The sequence below is a fragment of the Salmo salar genome, chromosome 04 (assembly GCF_965601325.2).
Source record: "Salmo salar chromosome 04, fSalSal1, whole genome shotgun sequence".
Lineage (NCBI taxonomy): Eukaryota > Metazoa > Chordata > Actinopteri > Salmoniformes > Salmonidae > Salmo > Salmo salar.
In genome coordinates, this window is record NC_138294.1 from 4,670,001 (window position 1) to 4,685,699 (window position 15,699).

Consider the following 15,699-nt stretch of genomic DNA (forward strand, 5'->3'; position numbering starts at 1 on the left):
CCCAGTGGAGGGTCCCTGAGGACAGGACAGGGGGGTTACTAAACACTCCTTAGAGGACTGGACCAACACATTACCCCAGTGGAGGGTCCCTGAGGACAGGACAGGACAGGGGGGTTACTAAACACTCCTTAGAGGACTGGACCAACACATTATCCCAGTGGAGGGTCCCTGAGGACAGGACAGGACAGGGGGTTACTAAACACTCCTTAGAGGACTGGACCAACACATTACCCCAGTGGAGGGTCCCTGAGGACAGGACAGGACAGGGGGTTACTAAACACTCCTTAGAGGACTGGACCAACACATTACCCCAGTGGAGGGTCCCTGAGGACAGGACAGGGGGTTACTAAACACTCCTTAGAGGACTGGACCAACATATTACCCCAGTGGAGGTCCCTGAGGACAGGACAGGACAGGGGGGTTACTAAACACTCCTTAGAGGACTGGACCAACACATTACCCCAGTGGAGGGTCCCTGAGGACAGGACAGGACAGGGGGGTTACTAAACACTCCTTAGAGGACTGGACCAACACATTACCCCAGTGGAGGGTCCCTGAGGACAGGACAGGACAGGGGGGTTACTAAACACTCCTTAGAGGACTGGACCAACACATTACCCCAGTGGAGGGTCCCTGAGGACAGGACAGGACAGGGGGTTACTAAACACTCCTTAGAGGACTGGACCAACACATTACCCCAGTGGAGGGTCCCTGAGGACAGGACAGGACAGGGGGTTACTAAACACTCCTTAGAGGACTGGACCAACACATTACCCCAGTGGAGGGTCCCTGAGGACAGGACAGGACAGGGGGGTTACTAAACACTCCTTAGAGGACTGGACCAACACATTACCCCAGTGGAGGGTCCCTGAGGACAGGACAGGGGGGTTACTAAACACTCCTTAGAGGACTGGACCAACACATTACCCCAGTGGAGGGTCCCTGAGGACAGGACAGGGGGGGTTACTAAACACTCCTTAGAGGACTGGACCAACACATTACCCCAGTGGAGGGTCCCTGAGGACAGGACAGGACAGGGGGGTTACTAAACACTCCTTAGAGGACTGGACCAACACAGGACAGGACAGGGGGGTTACTAAACACTCCTTAGAGGACTGGACCAACACATTACCCCAGTGGAGGTCCCTGAGGACAGGACAGGACAGGGGGTTACTAAACACTCCTTAGAGGACTGGACCAACACATTACCCCAGTGGAGGGTCCCTGAGGACAGGACAGGACAGGGGGGTTACTAAACACTCCTTAGAGGACTGGACCAACACATTACCCCAGTGGAGGGTCCCTGAGGACAGGACAGGGGGGTTACTAAACACTCCTTAGAGGACTGGACCAACACATTACCCCAGTGGAGGGTCCCTGAGGACAGGACAGGGGGGTTACTAAACACTCCTTAGAGGACTGGACCAACACATTACCCCAGTGGAGGGTCCCTGAGGACAGGACAGGACAGGGGGTTACTAAACACTCCTTAGAGGACTGGACCAACACATTACCCCAGTGGAGGGTCCCTGAGGACAGGACAGGACAGGGGGTTACTAAACACTCCTTAGAGGACTGGACCAACACATTACCCCAGTGGAGGGTCCCTGAGGACAGGACAGGACAGGGGGTTACTAAACACTCCTTAGAGGACTGGACCAACACATTACCCCAGTGGAGGGTCCCTGAGGACAGGACAGGACAGGGGGTTACTAAACACTCCTTAGAGGACTGGACCAACACATTACCCCAGTGGAGGGTCCCTGAGGACAGGACAGGGGGGTTACTAAACACTCCTTAGAGGACTGGACCAACACATTACCCCAGTGGAGGGTCCCTGAGGACAGGACAGGACAGGGGGGTTACTAAACACTCCTTAGAGGACTGGACCAACACATTACCCCAGTGGAGGGTCCCTGAGGACAGGACAGGACAGGGGGGTTACTAAACACTCCTTAGAGGACTGGACCAACACATTACCCCAGTGGAGGGTCCCTGAGGACAGGACAGGACAGGGGGTTACTAAACACTCCTTAGAGGACTGGACCAACACATTACCCCAGTGGAGGGTCCCTGAGGACAGGACAGGGGGGTTACTAAACACTCCTTAGAGGACTGGACCAACACATTACCCCAGTGGAGGTCCCTGAGGACAGGACAGGGGGTTACTAAACACTCCTTAGAGGACTGGACCAACACATTACCCCAGTGGAGGGTCCCTGAGGACAGGACAGGACAGGGGTTACTAAACACTCCTTAGAGGACTGGACCAACACATTACCCCAGTGGAGGGTCCCTGAGGACAGGACAGGACAGGGGGGTTACTAAACACTCCTTAGAGGACTGGACCAACACATTACCCCAGTGGAGGGTCCCTGAGGACAGGACAGGACAGGGGGTTACTAAACACTCCTTAGAGGACTGGACCAACACATTACCCCAGTGGAGGGTCCCTGAGGACAGGACAGGACAGGGGGTTACTAAACACTCCTTAGAGGACTGGACCAACACATTACCCCAGTGGAGGGTCCCTGAGGACAGGACAGGACAGGGGGGTTACTAAACACTCCTTAGAGGACTGGACCAACACATTACCCCAGTGGAGGGTCCCTGAGGACAGGACAGGGGGGTTACTAAACACTCCTTAGAGGACTGGACCAACACATTACCCCAGTGGAGGGTCCCTGAGGACAGGACAGGACAGGGGGGTTACTAAACACTCCTTAGAGGACTGGACCAACACATTACCCCAGTGGAGGGTCCCTGAGGACAGGACAGGACAGGGGGGTTACTAAACACTCCTTAGAGGACTGGACCAACACATTACCCCAGTGGAGGGTCCCTGAGGACAGGACAGGACAGGGGTTACTAAACACTCCTTAGAGGACTGGACCAACACATTACCCCAGTGGAGGGTCCCTGAGGACAGGACAGGACAGGGGGTTACTAAACACTCCTTAGAGGACTGGACCAACACATTACCCCAGTGGAGGGTCCCTGAGGACAGGACAGGACAGGGGGGTTACTAAACACTCCTTAGAGGACTGGACCAACACATTACCCCAGTGGAGGGTCCCTGAGGACAGGACAGGGGGGTTACTAAACACTCCTTAGAGGACTGGACCAACACATTACCCCCAGTGGAGGCTCCCTGAGGTCCCTGAGGACAGGACAGGGGGGTTACTAAACACTCCTTAGAGGACTGGACCAACACATTACCCCAGTGGAGGGTCCCTGAGGACAGGACAGGACAGGGGGTTACTAAACACTCCTTAGAGGACTGGACCAACACATTACCCCAGTGGAGGGTCCCTGAGGACAGGACAGGGGGTTACTAAACACTCCTTAAGGACTGGACCAACACATTACCCCAGTGGAGGTCCCTGAGGACAGGACAGGGGGGTTACTAAACACTCCTTAGAGGACTGGACCAACACATTACCCCAGTGGAGGGTCCCTGAGGACAGGACAGGACAGGGGGGTTACTAAACACTCCTTAGAGGACTGGACCAACACATTACCCCAGTGGAGGGTCCCTGAGGACAGGACAGGAGGGGGTTACTAAACACTCCTTAGAGGACTGGACCAACACATTACCCCAGTGGAGGGTCCCTGAGGACAGGACAGGGGGGTTACTAAACACTCCTTAGAGGACTGGACCAACACATTACCCCAGTGGAGGGTCCCTGAGGACAGGACAGGACAGGGGGGTTACTAAACACTCCTTAGAGGACTGGACCAACACATTACCCCAGTGGAGGGTCCCTGAGGACAGGACAGGAGGGGGTTACTAAACACTCCTTAGAGGACTGGACCAACACATTACCCCAGTGGAGGGTCCCTGAGGACAGGACAGGACAGGGGGTTACTAAACACTCCTTAGAGGACTGGACCAACACATTACCCCAGTGGAGGGTCCCTGAGGACAGGACAGGACAGGGGGTTACTAAACACTCCTTAGAGGACTGGACCAACACATTACCCCAGTGGAGGGTCCCTGAGGACAGGACAGGGGGGTTACTAAACACTCCTTAGAGGACTGGACCAACACATTACCCCAGTGGAGGGTCCCTGAGGACAGGACAGGACAGGGGGGTTACTAAACACTCCTTAGAGGACTGGACCAACACATTACCCCAGTGGAGGGTCCCTGAGGACAGGACAGGGGGTTACTAAACACTCCTTAGAGGACTGGACCAACACATTACCCCAGTGGAGGTCCCTGAGGACAGGACAGGGGGGTTACTAAACACTCCTTAGAGGACTGGACCAACACATTACCCCAGTGGAGGGTCCCTGAGGACAGGACAGGACAGGGGGTTACTAAACACTCCTTAGAGGACTGGACCAACACATTACCCCAGTGGAGGGTCCCTGAGGACAGGACAGGACAGGGGGTTACTAAACACTCCTTAGAGGACTGGACCAACACATTACCCCAGTGGAGGGTCCCTGAGGACAGGACAGGACAGGGGGTTACTAAACACTCCTTAGAGGACTGGACCAACACATTACCCCAGTGGAGGGTCCCTGAGGACAGGACAGGACAGGGGGGTTACTAAACACTCCTTAGAGGACTGGACCAACACATTACCCCAGTGGAGGGTCCCTGAGGACAGGACAGGGGGGTTACTAAACACTCCTTAGAGGACTGGACCAACACATTACCCCAGTGGAGGTCCCTGAGGACAGGACAGGGGGGTTACTAAACACTCCTTAGAGGACTGGACCAACACATTACCCCAGTGGAGGGTCCCTGAGGACAGGACAGGGGGGTTACTAAACACTCCTTAGAGGACTGGACCAACACATTACCCCAGTGGAGGGTCCCTGAGGACAGGACAGGACAGGGGGGTTACTAAACACTCCTTAGAGGACTGGACCAACACATTACCCCAGTGGAGGGTCCCTGAGGACAGGACAGGACCAGGGGGGTTACTAAACACTCCTTAGAGGACTGGACCAACACATTACCCCAGTGGAGGGTCCCTGAGGACAGGACAGGACAGGGGGGTTACTAAACACTCCTTAGAGGACTGGACCAACACATTACCCCAGTGGAGGGTCCCTGAGGACAGGACAGGACAGGGGGGTTACTAAACACTCCTTAGAGGACTGGACCAACACATTACCCCAGTGGAGGGTCCCTGAGGACAGGACAGGACAGGGGGTTACTAAACACTCCTTAGAGGACTGGACCAACACATTACCCCAGTGGAGGGTCCCTGAGGACAGGACAGGGGGGTTACTAAACACTCCTTAGAGGACTGGACCAACACATTACCCCAGTGGAGGGTCCCTGAGGACAGGACAGGACAGGGGGGTTACTAAACACTCCTTAGAGGACTGGACCAACACATTACCCCAGTGGAGGGTCCCTGAGGACAGGACAGGACAGGGGGGTTACTAAACACTCCTTAGAGGACTGGACCAACACATTACCCCAGTGGAGGGTCCCTGAGGACAGGACAGGGGGGTTACTAAACACTCCTTAGAGGACTGGACCAACACATTACCCCAGTGGAGGTCCCTGAGGACAGGACAGGGGGGTTACTAAACACTCCTTAGAGGACTGGACCAACACATTACCCCAGTGGAGGGTCCCTGAGGACAGGACAGGGGGGTTACTAAACACTCCTTAGAGGACTGGACCAACACATTACCCCAGTGGAGGGTCCCTGAGGACAGGACAGGACAGGGGGTTACTAAACACTCCTTAGAGGACTGGACCAACACATTACCCCCAGTGGAGGGTCCCTGAGGACAGGACAGGACAGGGGGTTACTAAACACTCCTTAGAGGACTGGACCAACACATTACCCCAGTGGAGGGTCCCTGAGGACAGGACAGGACAGGGGGGTTACTAAACACTCCTTAGAGGACTGGACCAACACATTACCCAGTGGAGGTCCCTGCAGGACAGGACAGGGGGGTTACTAAACACTCCTTAGAGGACTGGACCAACACATTACCCCAGTGGAGGGTCCCTGAGGACAGGACAGGACAGGGGGGTTACTAAACACTCCTTAGAGGACTGGACCAACACATTACCCCAGTGGAGTGGACCAACACATTACCCCAGTGGAGGTCCCTGAGGACAGGACAGGGGGGTTACTAAACACTCCTTAGAGGACTGGACCAACACATTACCCCAGTGGAGGGTCCCTGAGGACAGGACAGGACAGGGGGGTTACTAAACACTCCTTAGAGGACTGGACCAACACATTACCCCAGTGGAGGGTCCCTGAGGACAGGACAGGGGGGTTACTAAACACTCCTTAGAGGACTGGACCAACACATTACCCCAGTGGAGGGTCCCTGAGGACAGGACAGGGGGGTTACTAAACACTCCTTAGAGGACTGGACCAACACATTACCCCAGTGGAGGGTCCCTGAGGACAGGACAGGACAGGGGGGTTACTAAACACTCCTTAGAGGACTGGACCAACACATTACCCCAGTGGAGGGTCCCTGAGGACAGGACAGGGGGGTTACTAAACACTCCTTAGAGGACTGGACCAACACATTACCCCAGTGGAGGGTCCCTGAGGACAGGACAGGGGGGTTACTAAACACTCCTTAGAGGACTGGACCAACACATTACCCCAGTGGAGGGTCCCTGAGGACAGGACAGGACAGGGGGGTTACTAAACACTCCTTAGAGGACTGGACCAACACATTACCCCAGTGGAGGTCCCTGAGGACAGGACAGGACAGTTACTAAACACTCCTTAGAGGACTGGACCAACACATTACCCCAGTGGAGGGTCCCTGAGGACAGGACAGGACAGGGGGTTACTAAACACTCCTTAGAGGACTGGACCAACACATTACCCCAGTGGAGGGTCCCTGAGACCAACACATTACCCCAGTGGAGGGTCCCTGAGGACAGGACAGGGGGGTTACTAAACACTCCTTAGAGGACTGGACCAACACATTACCCCAGTGGAGGGTCCCTGAGGACAGGACAGGACAGGGGGTTACTAAACACTCCTTAGAGGACTGGACCAACACATTACCCCAGTGGAGGGTCCCTGAGGACAGGACAGGACAGGGGGGTTACTAAACACTCCTTAGAGGACTGGACCAACACATTACCCCAGTGGAGGGTCCCTGAGGACAGGACAGGACAGGGGGGTTACTAAACACTCCTTAGAGGACTGGACCAACACATTACCCCAGTGGAGGGTCCCTGAGGACAGGACAGGACAGGGGGGTTACTAAACACTCCTTAGAGGACTGGACCAACACATTACCCCAGTGGAGGGTCCCTGAGGACAGGACAGGACAGGGGGGTTACTAAACACTCCTTAGAGGACTGGACCAACACATTACCCCAGTGGAGGGTCCCTGAGGACAGGACAGGACAGGGGGGTTACTAAACACTCCTTAGAGGACTGGACCAACACATTACCCCAGTGGAGGGTCCCTGAGGACAGGACAGGACAGGGGGACAAACACCCAGGGACTGGACAGGACAGGGGGGTTACTAAACACTCCTTAGAGGACTGGACCAACACATTACCCCAGTGGAGGGTCCCTGAGGACAGGACAGGACAGGGGGGTTACTAAACACTCCTTAGAGGACTGGACCAACACATTACCCCAGTGGAGGGTCCCTGAGGACAGGACAGGACAGGGGGGTTACTAAACACTCCTTAGAGGACTGGACCAACACATTACCCCAGTGGAGGGTCCCTGAGGACAGGACAGGGGGGTTACTAAACACTCCTTAGAGGACTGGACCAACACATTACCCCAGTGGAGGGTCCCTGAGGACAGGACAGGACAGGGGGGTTACTAAACACTCCTTAGAGGACTGGACCAACACATTACCCCAGTGGAGGGTCCCTGAGGACAGGACAGGACAGGGGGTTACTAAACACTCCTTAGAGGACTGGACCAACACATTACCCCAGTGGAGGGTCCCTGAGGACAGGACAGGACAGGGGGGTTACTAAACACTCCTTAGAGGACTGGACCAACACATACCCCAGTGGAGGTCCCTGAGGACAGGACAGGGGGGTTACTAAACACTCCTTAGAGGACTGGACCAACACATTACCCCAGTGGAGGGTCCCTGACAGGACAGGACAGGGGGGTTACTAAACACTCCTTAGAGGACTGGACCAACACATTACCCCAGTGGAGGGTCCCTGAGGACAGGACAGGACAGGGGGGTTACTAAACACTCCTTAGAGGACTGGACCAACACATTACCCCAGTGGAGGGTCCCTGAGGACAGGACAGGGGGGTTACTAAACACTCCTTAGAGGACTGGACCAACACATTACCCCAGTGGAGGTCCCTGAGGACAGGACAGGACAGGGGGTTACTAAACACTCCTTAGAGGACTGGACCAACACATTACCCCAGTGGAGGGTCCCTGAGGACAGGACAGGACAGGGGGGTTACTAAACACTCCTTAGAGGACTGGACCAACACATTACCCCAGTGGAGGGTCCCTGAGGACAGGACAGGACAGGGGGGTTACTAAACACTCCTTAGAGGACTGGACCAACACATTACCCCAGTGGAGGGTCCCTGAGGACAGGACAGGGGGGTTACTAAACACTCCTTAGAGGACTGGACCAACACATTACCCCAGTGGAGGTCCCTGAGGACAGGACAGGGGGGTTACTAAACACTCCTTAGAGGACTGGACCAACACATTACCCCAGTGGAGGGTCCCTGAGGACAGGACAGGAGGGGGTTACTAAACACTCCTTAGAGGACTGGACCAACACATTACCCCAGTGGAGGGTCCCTGAGGACAGGACAGGACAGGGGGGTTACTAAACACTCCTTAGAGGACTGGACCAACACATTACCCCAGTGGAGGGTCCCTGAGGACAGGACAGGGGGGTTACTAAACACTCCTTAGAGGACTGGACCAACACATTACCCCAGTGGAGGGTCCCTGAGGACAGGACAGGACAGGGGGGTTACTAAACACTCCTTAGAGGACTGGACCAACACATTACCCCAGTGGAGGGTCCCTGAGGACAGGACAGGACAGGGGGGTTACTAAACACTCCTTAGAGGACTGGACCAACACATTACCCCAGTGGAGGGTCCCTGAGGACAGGACAGGACAGGGGGGTTACTAAACACTCCTTAGAGGACTGGACCAACACATTACCCCAGTGGAGGGTCCCTGAGGACAGGACAGGACAGGGGGGTTACTAAACACTCCTTAGAGGACTGGACCAACACATTACCCCAGTGGAGGTCCCTGAGGACAGGACAGGGGGTTACTAAACACTCCTTAGAGGACTGGACCAACACATTACCCCAGTGGAGGGTCCCTGAGGACAGGACAGGACAGGGGGGTTACTAAACACTCCTTAGAGGACTGGACCAACACATTACCCCAGTGGAGGGTCCCTGAGGACAGGACAGGACAGGGGGGTTACTAAACACTCCTTAGAGGACTGGACCAACACATTACCCCAGTGGAGGGTCCCTGAGGACAGGACAGGACAGGGGGGTTACTAAACACTCCTTAGAGGACTGGACCAACACATTACCCCAGTGGAGGGTCCCTGAGGACAGGACAGGGGGGTTACTAAACACTCCTTAGAGGACTGGACCAACACATTACCCCAGTGGAGGGTCCCTGAGGACAGGACAGGGGGGTTACTAAACACTCCTTAGAGGACTGGACCAACACATTACCCCAGTGGAGGGTCCCTGAGGACAGGACAGGACAGGGGGGTTACTAAACACTCCTTAGAGGACTGGACCAACACATTACCCCAGTGGAGGGTCCCTGAGGACAGGGACAGGCGGGGGTTACTAAACACTCCTTAGAGGACTGGACCAACACATTACCCCAGTGGAGGGTCCCTGAGGACAGGACAGGACAGGGGGGTTACTAAACACTCCTTAGAGGACTGGACCAACACATTACCCCAGTGGAGGGTCCCTGAGGACAGGACAGGACAGGGGGGTTACTAAACACTCCTTAGAGGACTGGACCAACACATTACCCCAGTGGAGGGTCCCTGAGGACAGGACAGGGGGGGTTACTAAACACTCCTTAGAGGACTGGACCAACACATTACCCCAGTGGAGGGTCCCTGAGGACAGGACAGGACAGGGGGGTTACTAAACACTCCTTAGAGGACTGGACCAACACATTACCCCAGTGGAGGGTCCCTGAGGACAGGACAGGACAGGGGGGTTACTAAACACTCCTTAGAGGACTGGACCAACACATTACCCCAGTGGAGGGTCCCTGAGGACAGGACAGGGGGGTTACTAAACACTCCTTAGAGGACTGGACCAACACATTACCCCAGTGGAGGGTCCCTGGGCAGGACAGGACAGGGGGGTTACTAAACACTCCTTAGAGGACTGGACCAACACATTACCCCAGTGGAGGGTCCCTGAGGACAGGACAGGGGGGTTACTAAACACTCCTTAGAGGACTGGACCAACACATTACCCCAGTGGAGGGTCCCTGAGGACAGGACAGGACAGGGGGGTTACTAAACACTCCTTAGAGGACTGGACCAACACATTATCCCAGTGGAGGGTCCCTGAGGACAGGACAGGGGGGTTACTAAACACTCCTTAGAGGACTGGACCAACACATTACCCCAGTGGAGGGTCCCTGAGGACAGGACAGGACAGGGGGTTACTAAACACTCCTTAGAGGACTGGACCAACACATTACCCCAGTGGAGGGTCCCTGAGGACAGGACAGGGGGTTACTAAACACTCCTTAGAGGACTGGACCAACACATTACCCCAGTGGAGGGTCCCTGAGGACAGGACAGGACAGGGGGTTACTAAACACTCCTTAGAGGACTGGACCAACACATTACCCCAGTGGAGGGTCCCTGAGGACAGGACAGGACAGGGGGGTTACTAAACACTCCTTAGAGGACTGGACCAACACATTACCCCAGTGGAGGGTCCCTGAGGACAGGACAGGACAGGGGGGTTACTAAACACTCCTTAGTGGACTGGACCAACACATTACCCCAGTGGAGGGTCCCTGAGGACAGGACAGGGGGGTTACTAAACACTCCTTAGTGGACTGGACCAACACATTACCCCAGTGGAGGGTCCCTGAGGACAGGACAGGGGGTTACTAACACACAGACAGGCAGACAGACCTGTGCTACCAGACAGACAGACAGACAGGCAGACAGACCTGTGCTACCAGACAGGCAGACAGACCTGTGTTACCAGACAGACAGGCAGACAGGCAGGCAGACAGACAGACCTGTGCTACCAGACAGACAGACAGACAGACAGGCAGGTAGACAGACAGGCAGGTAGACAGGCAGACAGACAGGCAGACAGGTAGGCAGACAGGCAGGCAGGTAGACAGGTAGGCAGACAGACAGGCAGACAGACAGGCAGGTAGACAGACAGGCAGGTAGGCAGACAGGCAGGTAGACAGACAGGCAGGCAGACAGACCTGTGTTACCAGACAGGCAGACAGACAGGCAGGCAGACAGGCAGGCAGACAGACAGACCTGTGCTACCAGACAGACAGACAGACAGGCAGGTAGACAGGCAGGTAGACAGGCAGACAGGTAGGCAGACAGACAGGCAGGCAGGTAGACAGACAGACAGGCAGACAGACAGGCAGGTAGACAGACAGGCAGGTAGGCAGACAGACAGACAGGCAGGTAGACAGACAGACAGGCAGGTAGACAGACAGACAGACCTGTGTTCGAAGCAGAGCTCCTGTTCAGCCACAGCCAGAGCAGCAGTCACCTGGTGGAGGATACTCTGGGCTACCATCACCGACGCCAGCTGGGGAGGACGGGAGGGGAGGAGGGGGGAGAGAAGAGGGGAGGAGGAGGGGAGGAGAGGGGAGAGAGGAGGAGAGAGAGGAGGAGAGAGAGGAGGGGGGGAGGGGAGAGAGGAGGGGAGAGGAGAGAGGAGGGGAGGAGGAGGGAGAGGAGAGGAGGGGGGGAGAGAGAGGGGAGGAGAGAGAGAAGGGGAGGGAGAGGAGGAGAGGAGAGAGAGAAGGGGAGGGGGGGAGAGAGAGGAGGGGAGGAGAGAGGAGGGGAGGAGAGGAGAGAGAGGAGGAGGAGGGGAGGAGAGGGGAGAAGAGGGGAGGGGAGCGAGAGGAGGAGGAAGAGAGGAGGGGGAGAGAGAGGAGGAGGAAGAGAGGAGGAGAGGAGAGTTTAGATATGTTTATGAACATATCACAAGGCTGCTCCCAATCAGATATACTGTAGAGAACCAAACACCCTCCTCACCTGTCCATTACTGTTCTCCAGGTCTCCTCACCTGTCCATTACTGTTCTCCAGGTCTCCCCACCTGTCCATTACTGTTCTCCAGGTCTCCTCACCTGTCCATTACTGTTCTCCAGGTCTCCTCACCTGTCCATTACTGTTCTCCAGGTCTCCTCACCTGTCCATTACTGTTCTCCAGGTCTCCTCACCTGTCCATTACTGTTCTCCAGGTCTCCTCACCTGTCCATTACTGTTCTCCAGGTCTCCTCACCTGTCCATTACTGTTCTCCAGGTCTCCCTCACCTGTCCATTACTGTTCTCCAGGTCTCCCCACCTGTCCATTACTGTTCTCCAGGTCTCCTCACCTGTCCATTACTGTTCTCCAGGTCTCCTCACCTGTCCATTACTGTTCTCCAGGTCTCCTCACCTGTCCATTACTGTTCTCCAGGTCTCCTCACCTGTCCATTACTGTTCTCCAGGTCTCCTCACCTGTCCATTACTGTTCTCCAGGTCTCCCCACCTGTCCATTACTGTTCTCCAGGTCTCCTCACCTGTCCATTACTGTTCTCCAGGTCTCCTCACCTGTCCATTACTGTTCTCCAGGTCTCCTCACCTGTCCATTACTGTTCTCCAGGTCTCCTCACCTGTCCATTACTGTTCTCCAGGTCTCCTCACCTGTCCATTACTGTTCTCCAGGTCTCCTCACCTGTCCATTACTGTTCTCCAGGTCTCCTCACCTGTCCATTACTGTTCTCCAGGTCTCCTCACCTGTCCATTACTGTTCTCCAGGTCTCCTCACCTGTCCATTACTGTTCTCCAGGTCTCCTCACCTGTCCATTACTGTTCTCCAGGTCTCCTCACCTGTCCATTACTGTTCTCCAGGTCTCCTCACCTGTCCATTACTGTTCTCCAGGTCTCCTCACCTGTCCATTACTGTTCTCCAGGTCTCCTCACCTGTCCATTACTGTTCTCCAGGTCTCCTCACCTGTCCATTACTGTTCTCCAGGTCTCCTCACCTGTCCATTACTGTTCTCCAGGTCTCCTCACCTGTCCATTACTGTTCTCCAGGTCACCTCACCTGTCCATTACTGTTCTCCAGGTCTCCCCACCTGTCCATTACTGTTCTCCAGGTCTCCTCACCTGTCCATTACTGTTCTCCAGGTCTCCTCACCTGTCCATTACTGTTCTCCAGGTCTCCTCACCTGTCCATTACTGTTCTCCAGGTCTCCTCACCTGTCCATTACTGTTCTCCAGGTCTCCCCACCTGTCCATTACTGTTCTCCAGGTCTCCTCACCTGTCCATTACTGTTCTCCAGGTCTCCTCACCTGTCCATTACTGTTCTCCAGGTCTCCTCACCTGTCCATTACTGTTCTCCAGGTCTCCCTACCTGTCCATTACTGTTCTCCAGGTCTCCTCACCTGTCCATTACTGTTCTCCAGGTCTCCTCACCTGTCCATTACTGTTCTCCAGGTCACTGCCTCCAAACTCAAACTCCAGGATGAGAAACAGCTGCTCCTCACTGAAGAAATCTGATCAGAGAGAGAGAGAGAGACAGGTTATACAGACAGACAGGTTAGACAGACAGACAGCTTAGACAGACAGGTAAGATAGAGAGACTGGTTAGAAGAGACAGACAGGTTAGGACATAGAGACAGTTAAGACAGACAGGTAAGACAGACAGACATACAGAGAGACAGACAGACATACAGAGAGACATACAGGTAAGACAGACGAGACAGACAGGTATAGACAGACAGACAGGTAGGCGCAGACAGCAGGTTAGACAGACAGACAGGTTGTGTGCCCATCTCCGGAGTGAAAAGTCAGGTAACCCAGTCTGTTTCGTCCAGCTGTCTCAGTATGACAGACAGACAGGTAAGACAGACAGGTAATCAGATCCATCTTTCTCCAGGTAGATGACAGACAGGTAAGACAGACAGACAGGTTATCAGATCCATCTTCCTCCAGGTAGATGGTGAGCCATAACAAGCCATCTGCTCTAGTTTCCCATAATCCACCTCTGTCCAGATGGGAGCTGGTGCGTTTCGCATCGTGTTTATTTAGTTATTCTGAACACGTCGGTTTGTTTGCCACGTCAACTCTGTAAACCAATCAAAACGTGTGTACTATCCATGACACCATCTCTGCTGATCACGTCGGCCAATCACGTTATCCGTATCTAAAAATGGGAGCAGACAGCTGGAGACGTCGAGAGAGAGATCGCAGTCCGAACAACTGCTATCAGGTCAATTAGTTATTTAGTTATTTATTTGTAATTCGACGATTTACTTATAGACGCGTGTATACAATCAATTGCCAAGCTGTTAAAATGTCTTTCCCAACTTAGAACACAGGAACCGTAGTAATGTATTAGATAGCTAGTTAGTTAAGTAGCTAGTTAGTTAGGTAGCTAGTTAGTTAGGTAGCTAGTTAGTTAGGTAGCTAGTTAGTTGAGGTAGCTAGTTAGTTAGGTAGCTAGTTAGTTAGGTTAGTTAGGTAGCTGGTTAGTTAGGTAGCAAGTATGTAACTGTAAGTAGATGTTGCTAGCTAGCAGGAGCAGATCGCTTTAGCACAAGCTAGCATTTTAACTATCAGTTTATTCTAAGTTTAAGACTACAAAACGACTACAAAAGACTACAAAACTTCTATAGGACACGTAGTGTAAATCTACTAGAGTCATCAAGCCAGGACCAATCAATCAATCAATCAATCAATCAATCAATCAAATGTATTTATAAAGCCCTTCTTACATCAGCTGATATCTCAAAGTGCTGTACAGAAACCCAGCCTAAAACCCCCAAACAGCAAGCAATGCAGGTGTAGAAGCACGGTGGCTAGGAAGAACTCCCTAGGAAAAACTCCCTAGAAAGGCCAAAACCTAGGAAGAAACCTAGAGAGGAACCAGGCTCTGAGGGGTGGACCAGTCCTCTTCTGGCTGTGCCGGGTGGAGATTAGAAACCTAGAGAGGAACCAGGCTATGAGGGGTGGAGCCAGTCCTCTTCTGGCTGTGCTGGATGGAGATTAGAAACCTAGAGAGGAACCAGGCTATGAGGGGTGGAGATTAGAAACCTAGAGAGGAACCAGGCTATGAGGGGTGGACCAGTCCTCTTCTGGCTGTACTGTGTGGAGATTAGAAACCTAGAGAGGAACCAGGCTATGAGGGGTGGAGATTAGAAACCTAGAGAGGAACCAGGCTCTGAGGGGTGGACCAGTCCTCTTCTGGCTGTGCTGGGTGGAGATTAGAAACCTAGAGAGGAACCAGGCTATGAGGGGTGGAGATTAGAAACCTAGAGAGGAACCAGGCTCTGAGGGGTGGAGATTAGATACCTAGAGAGGAACCAGGCTCTGAGGGGTGGACCAGTCCTCTTCTGGCTATGAGGGGTGGAGATTAGAAACCTAGAGAGGAACCAGGCTCTGAGGGGTGGAGATTAGATACCTAGAGAGGAACCAGGCTCTGAGGGGTGGACCAGTCCTCTTCTGGCTATGAGGGGTGG

General features: G+C 54.2%; 1 protein-coding gene across 1 annotated transcript in view; it reads right to left on the reverse strand.

The window, feature by feature from the left end:
• The window catches only part of haspin (histone H3 associated protein kinase), a 39,629-nt gene that overhangs the window by 4,847 nt on the left and 19,083 nt on the right, over positions 1-15,699 (reverse strand). Inside the window, 2 exon segments of the mRNA XM_082973931.1 lie at positions 11,687-11,775; positions 13,655-13,734. Coding sequence (XP_082830057.1) covers positions 11,687-11,775; positions 13,655-13,734 — 169 coding nt within the window.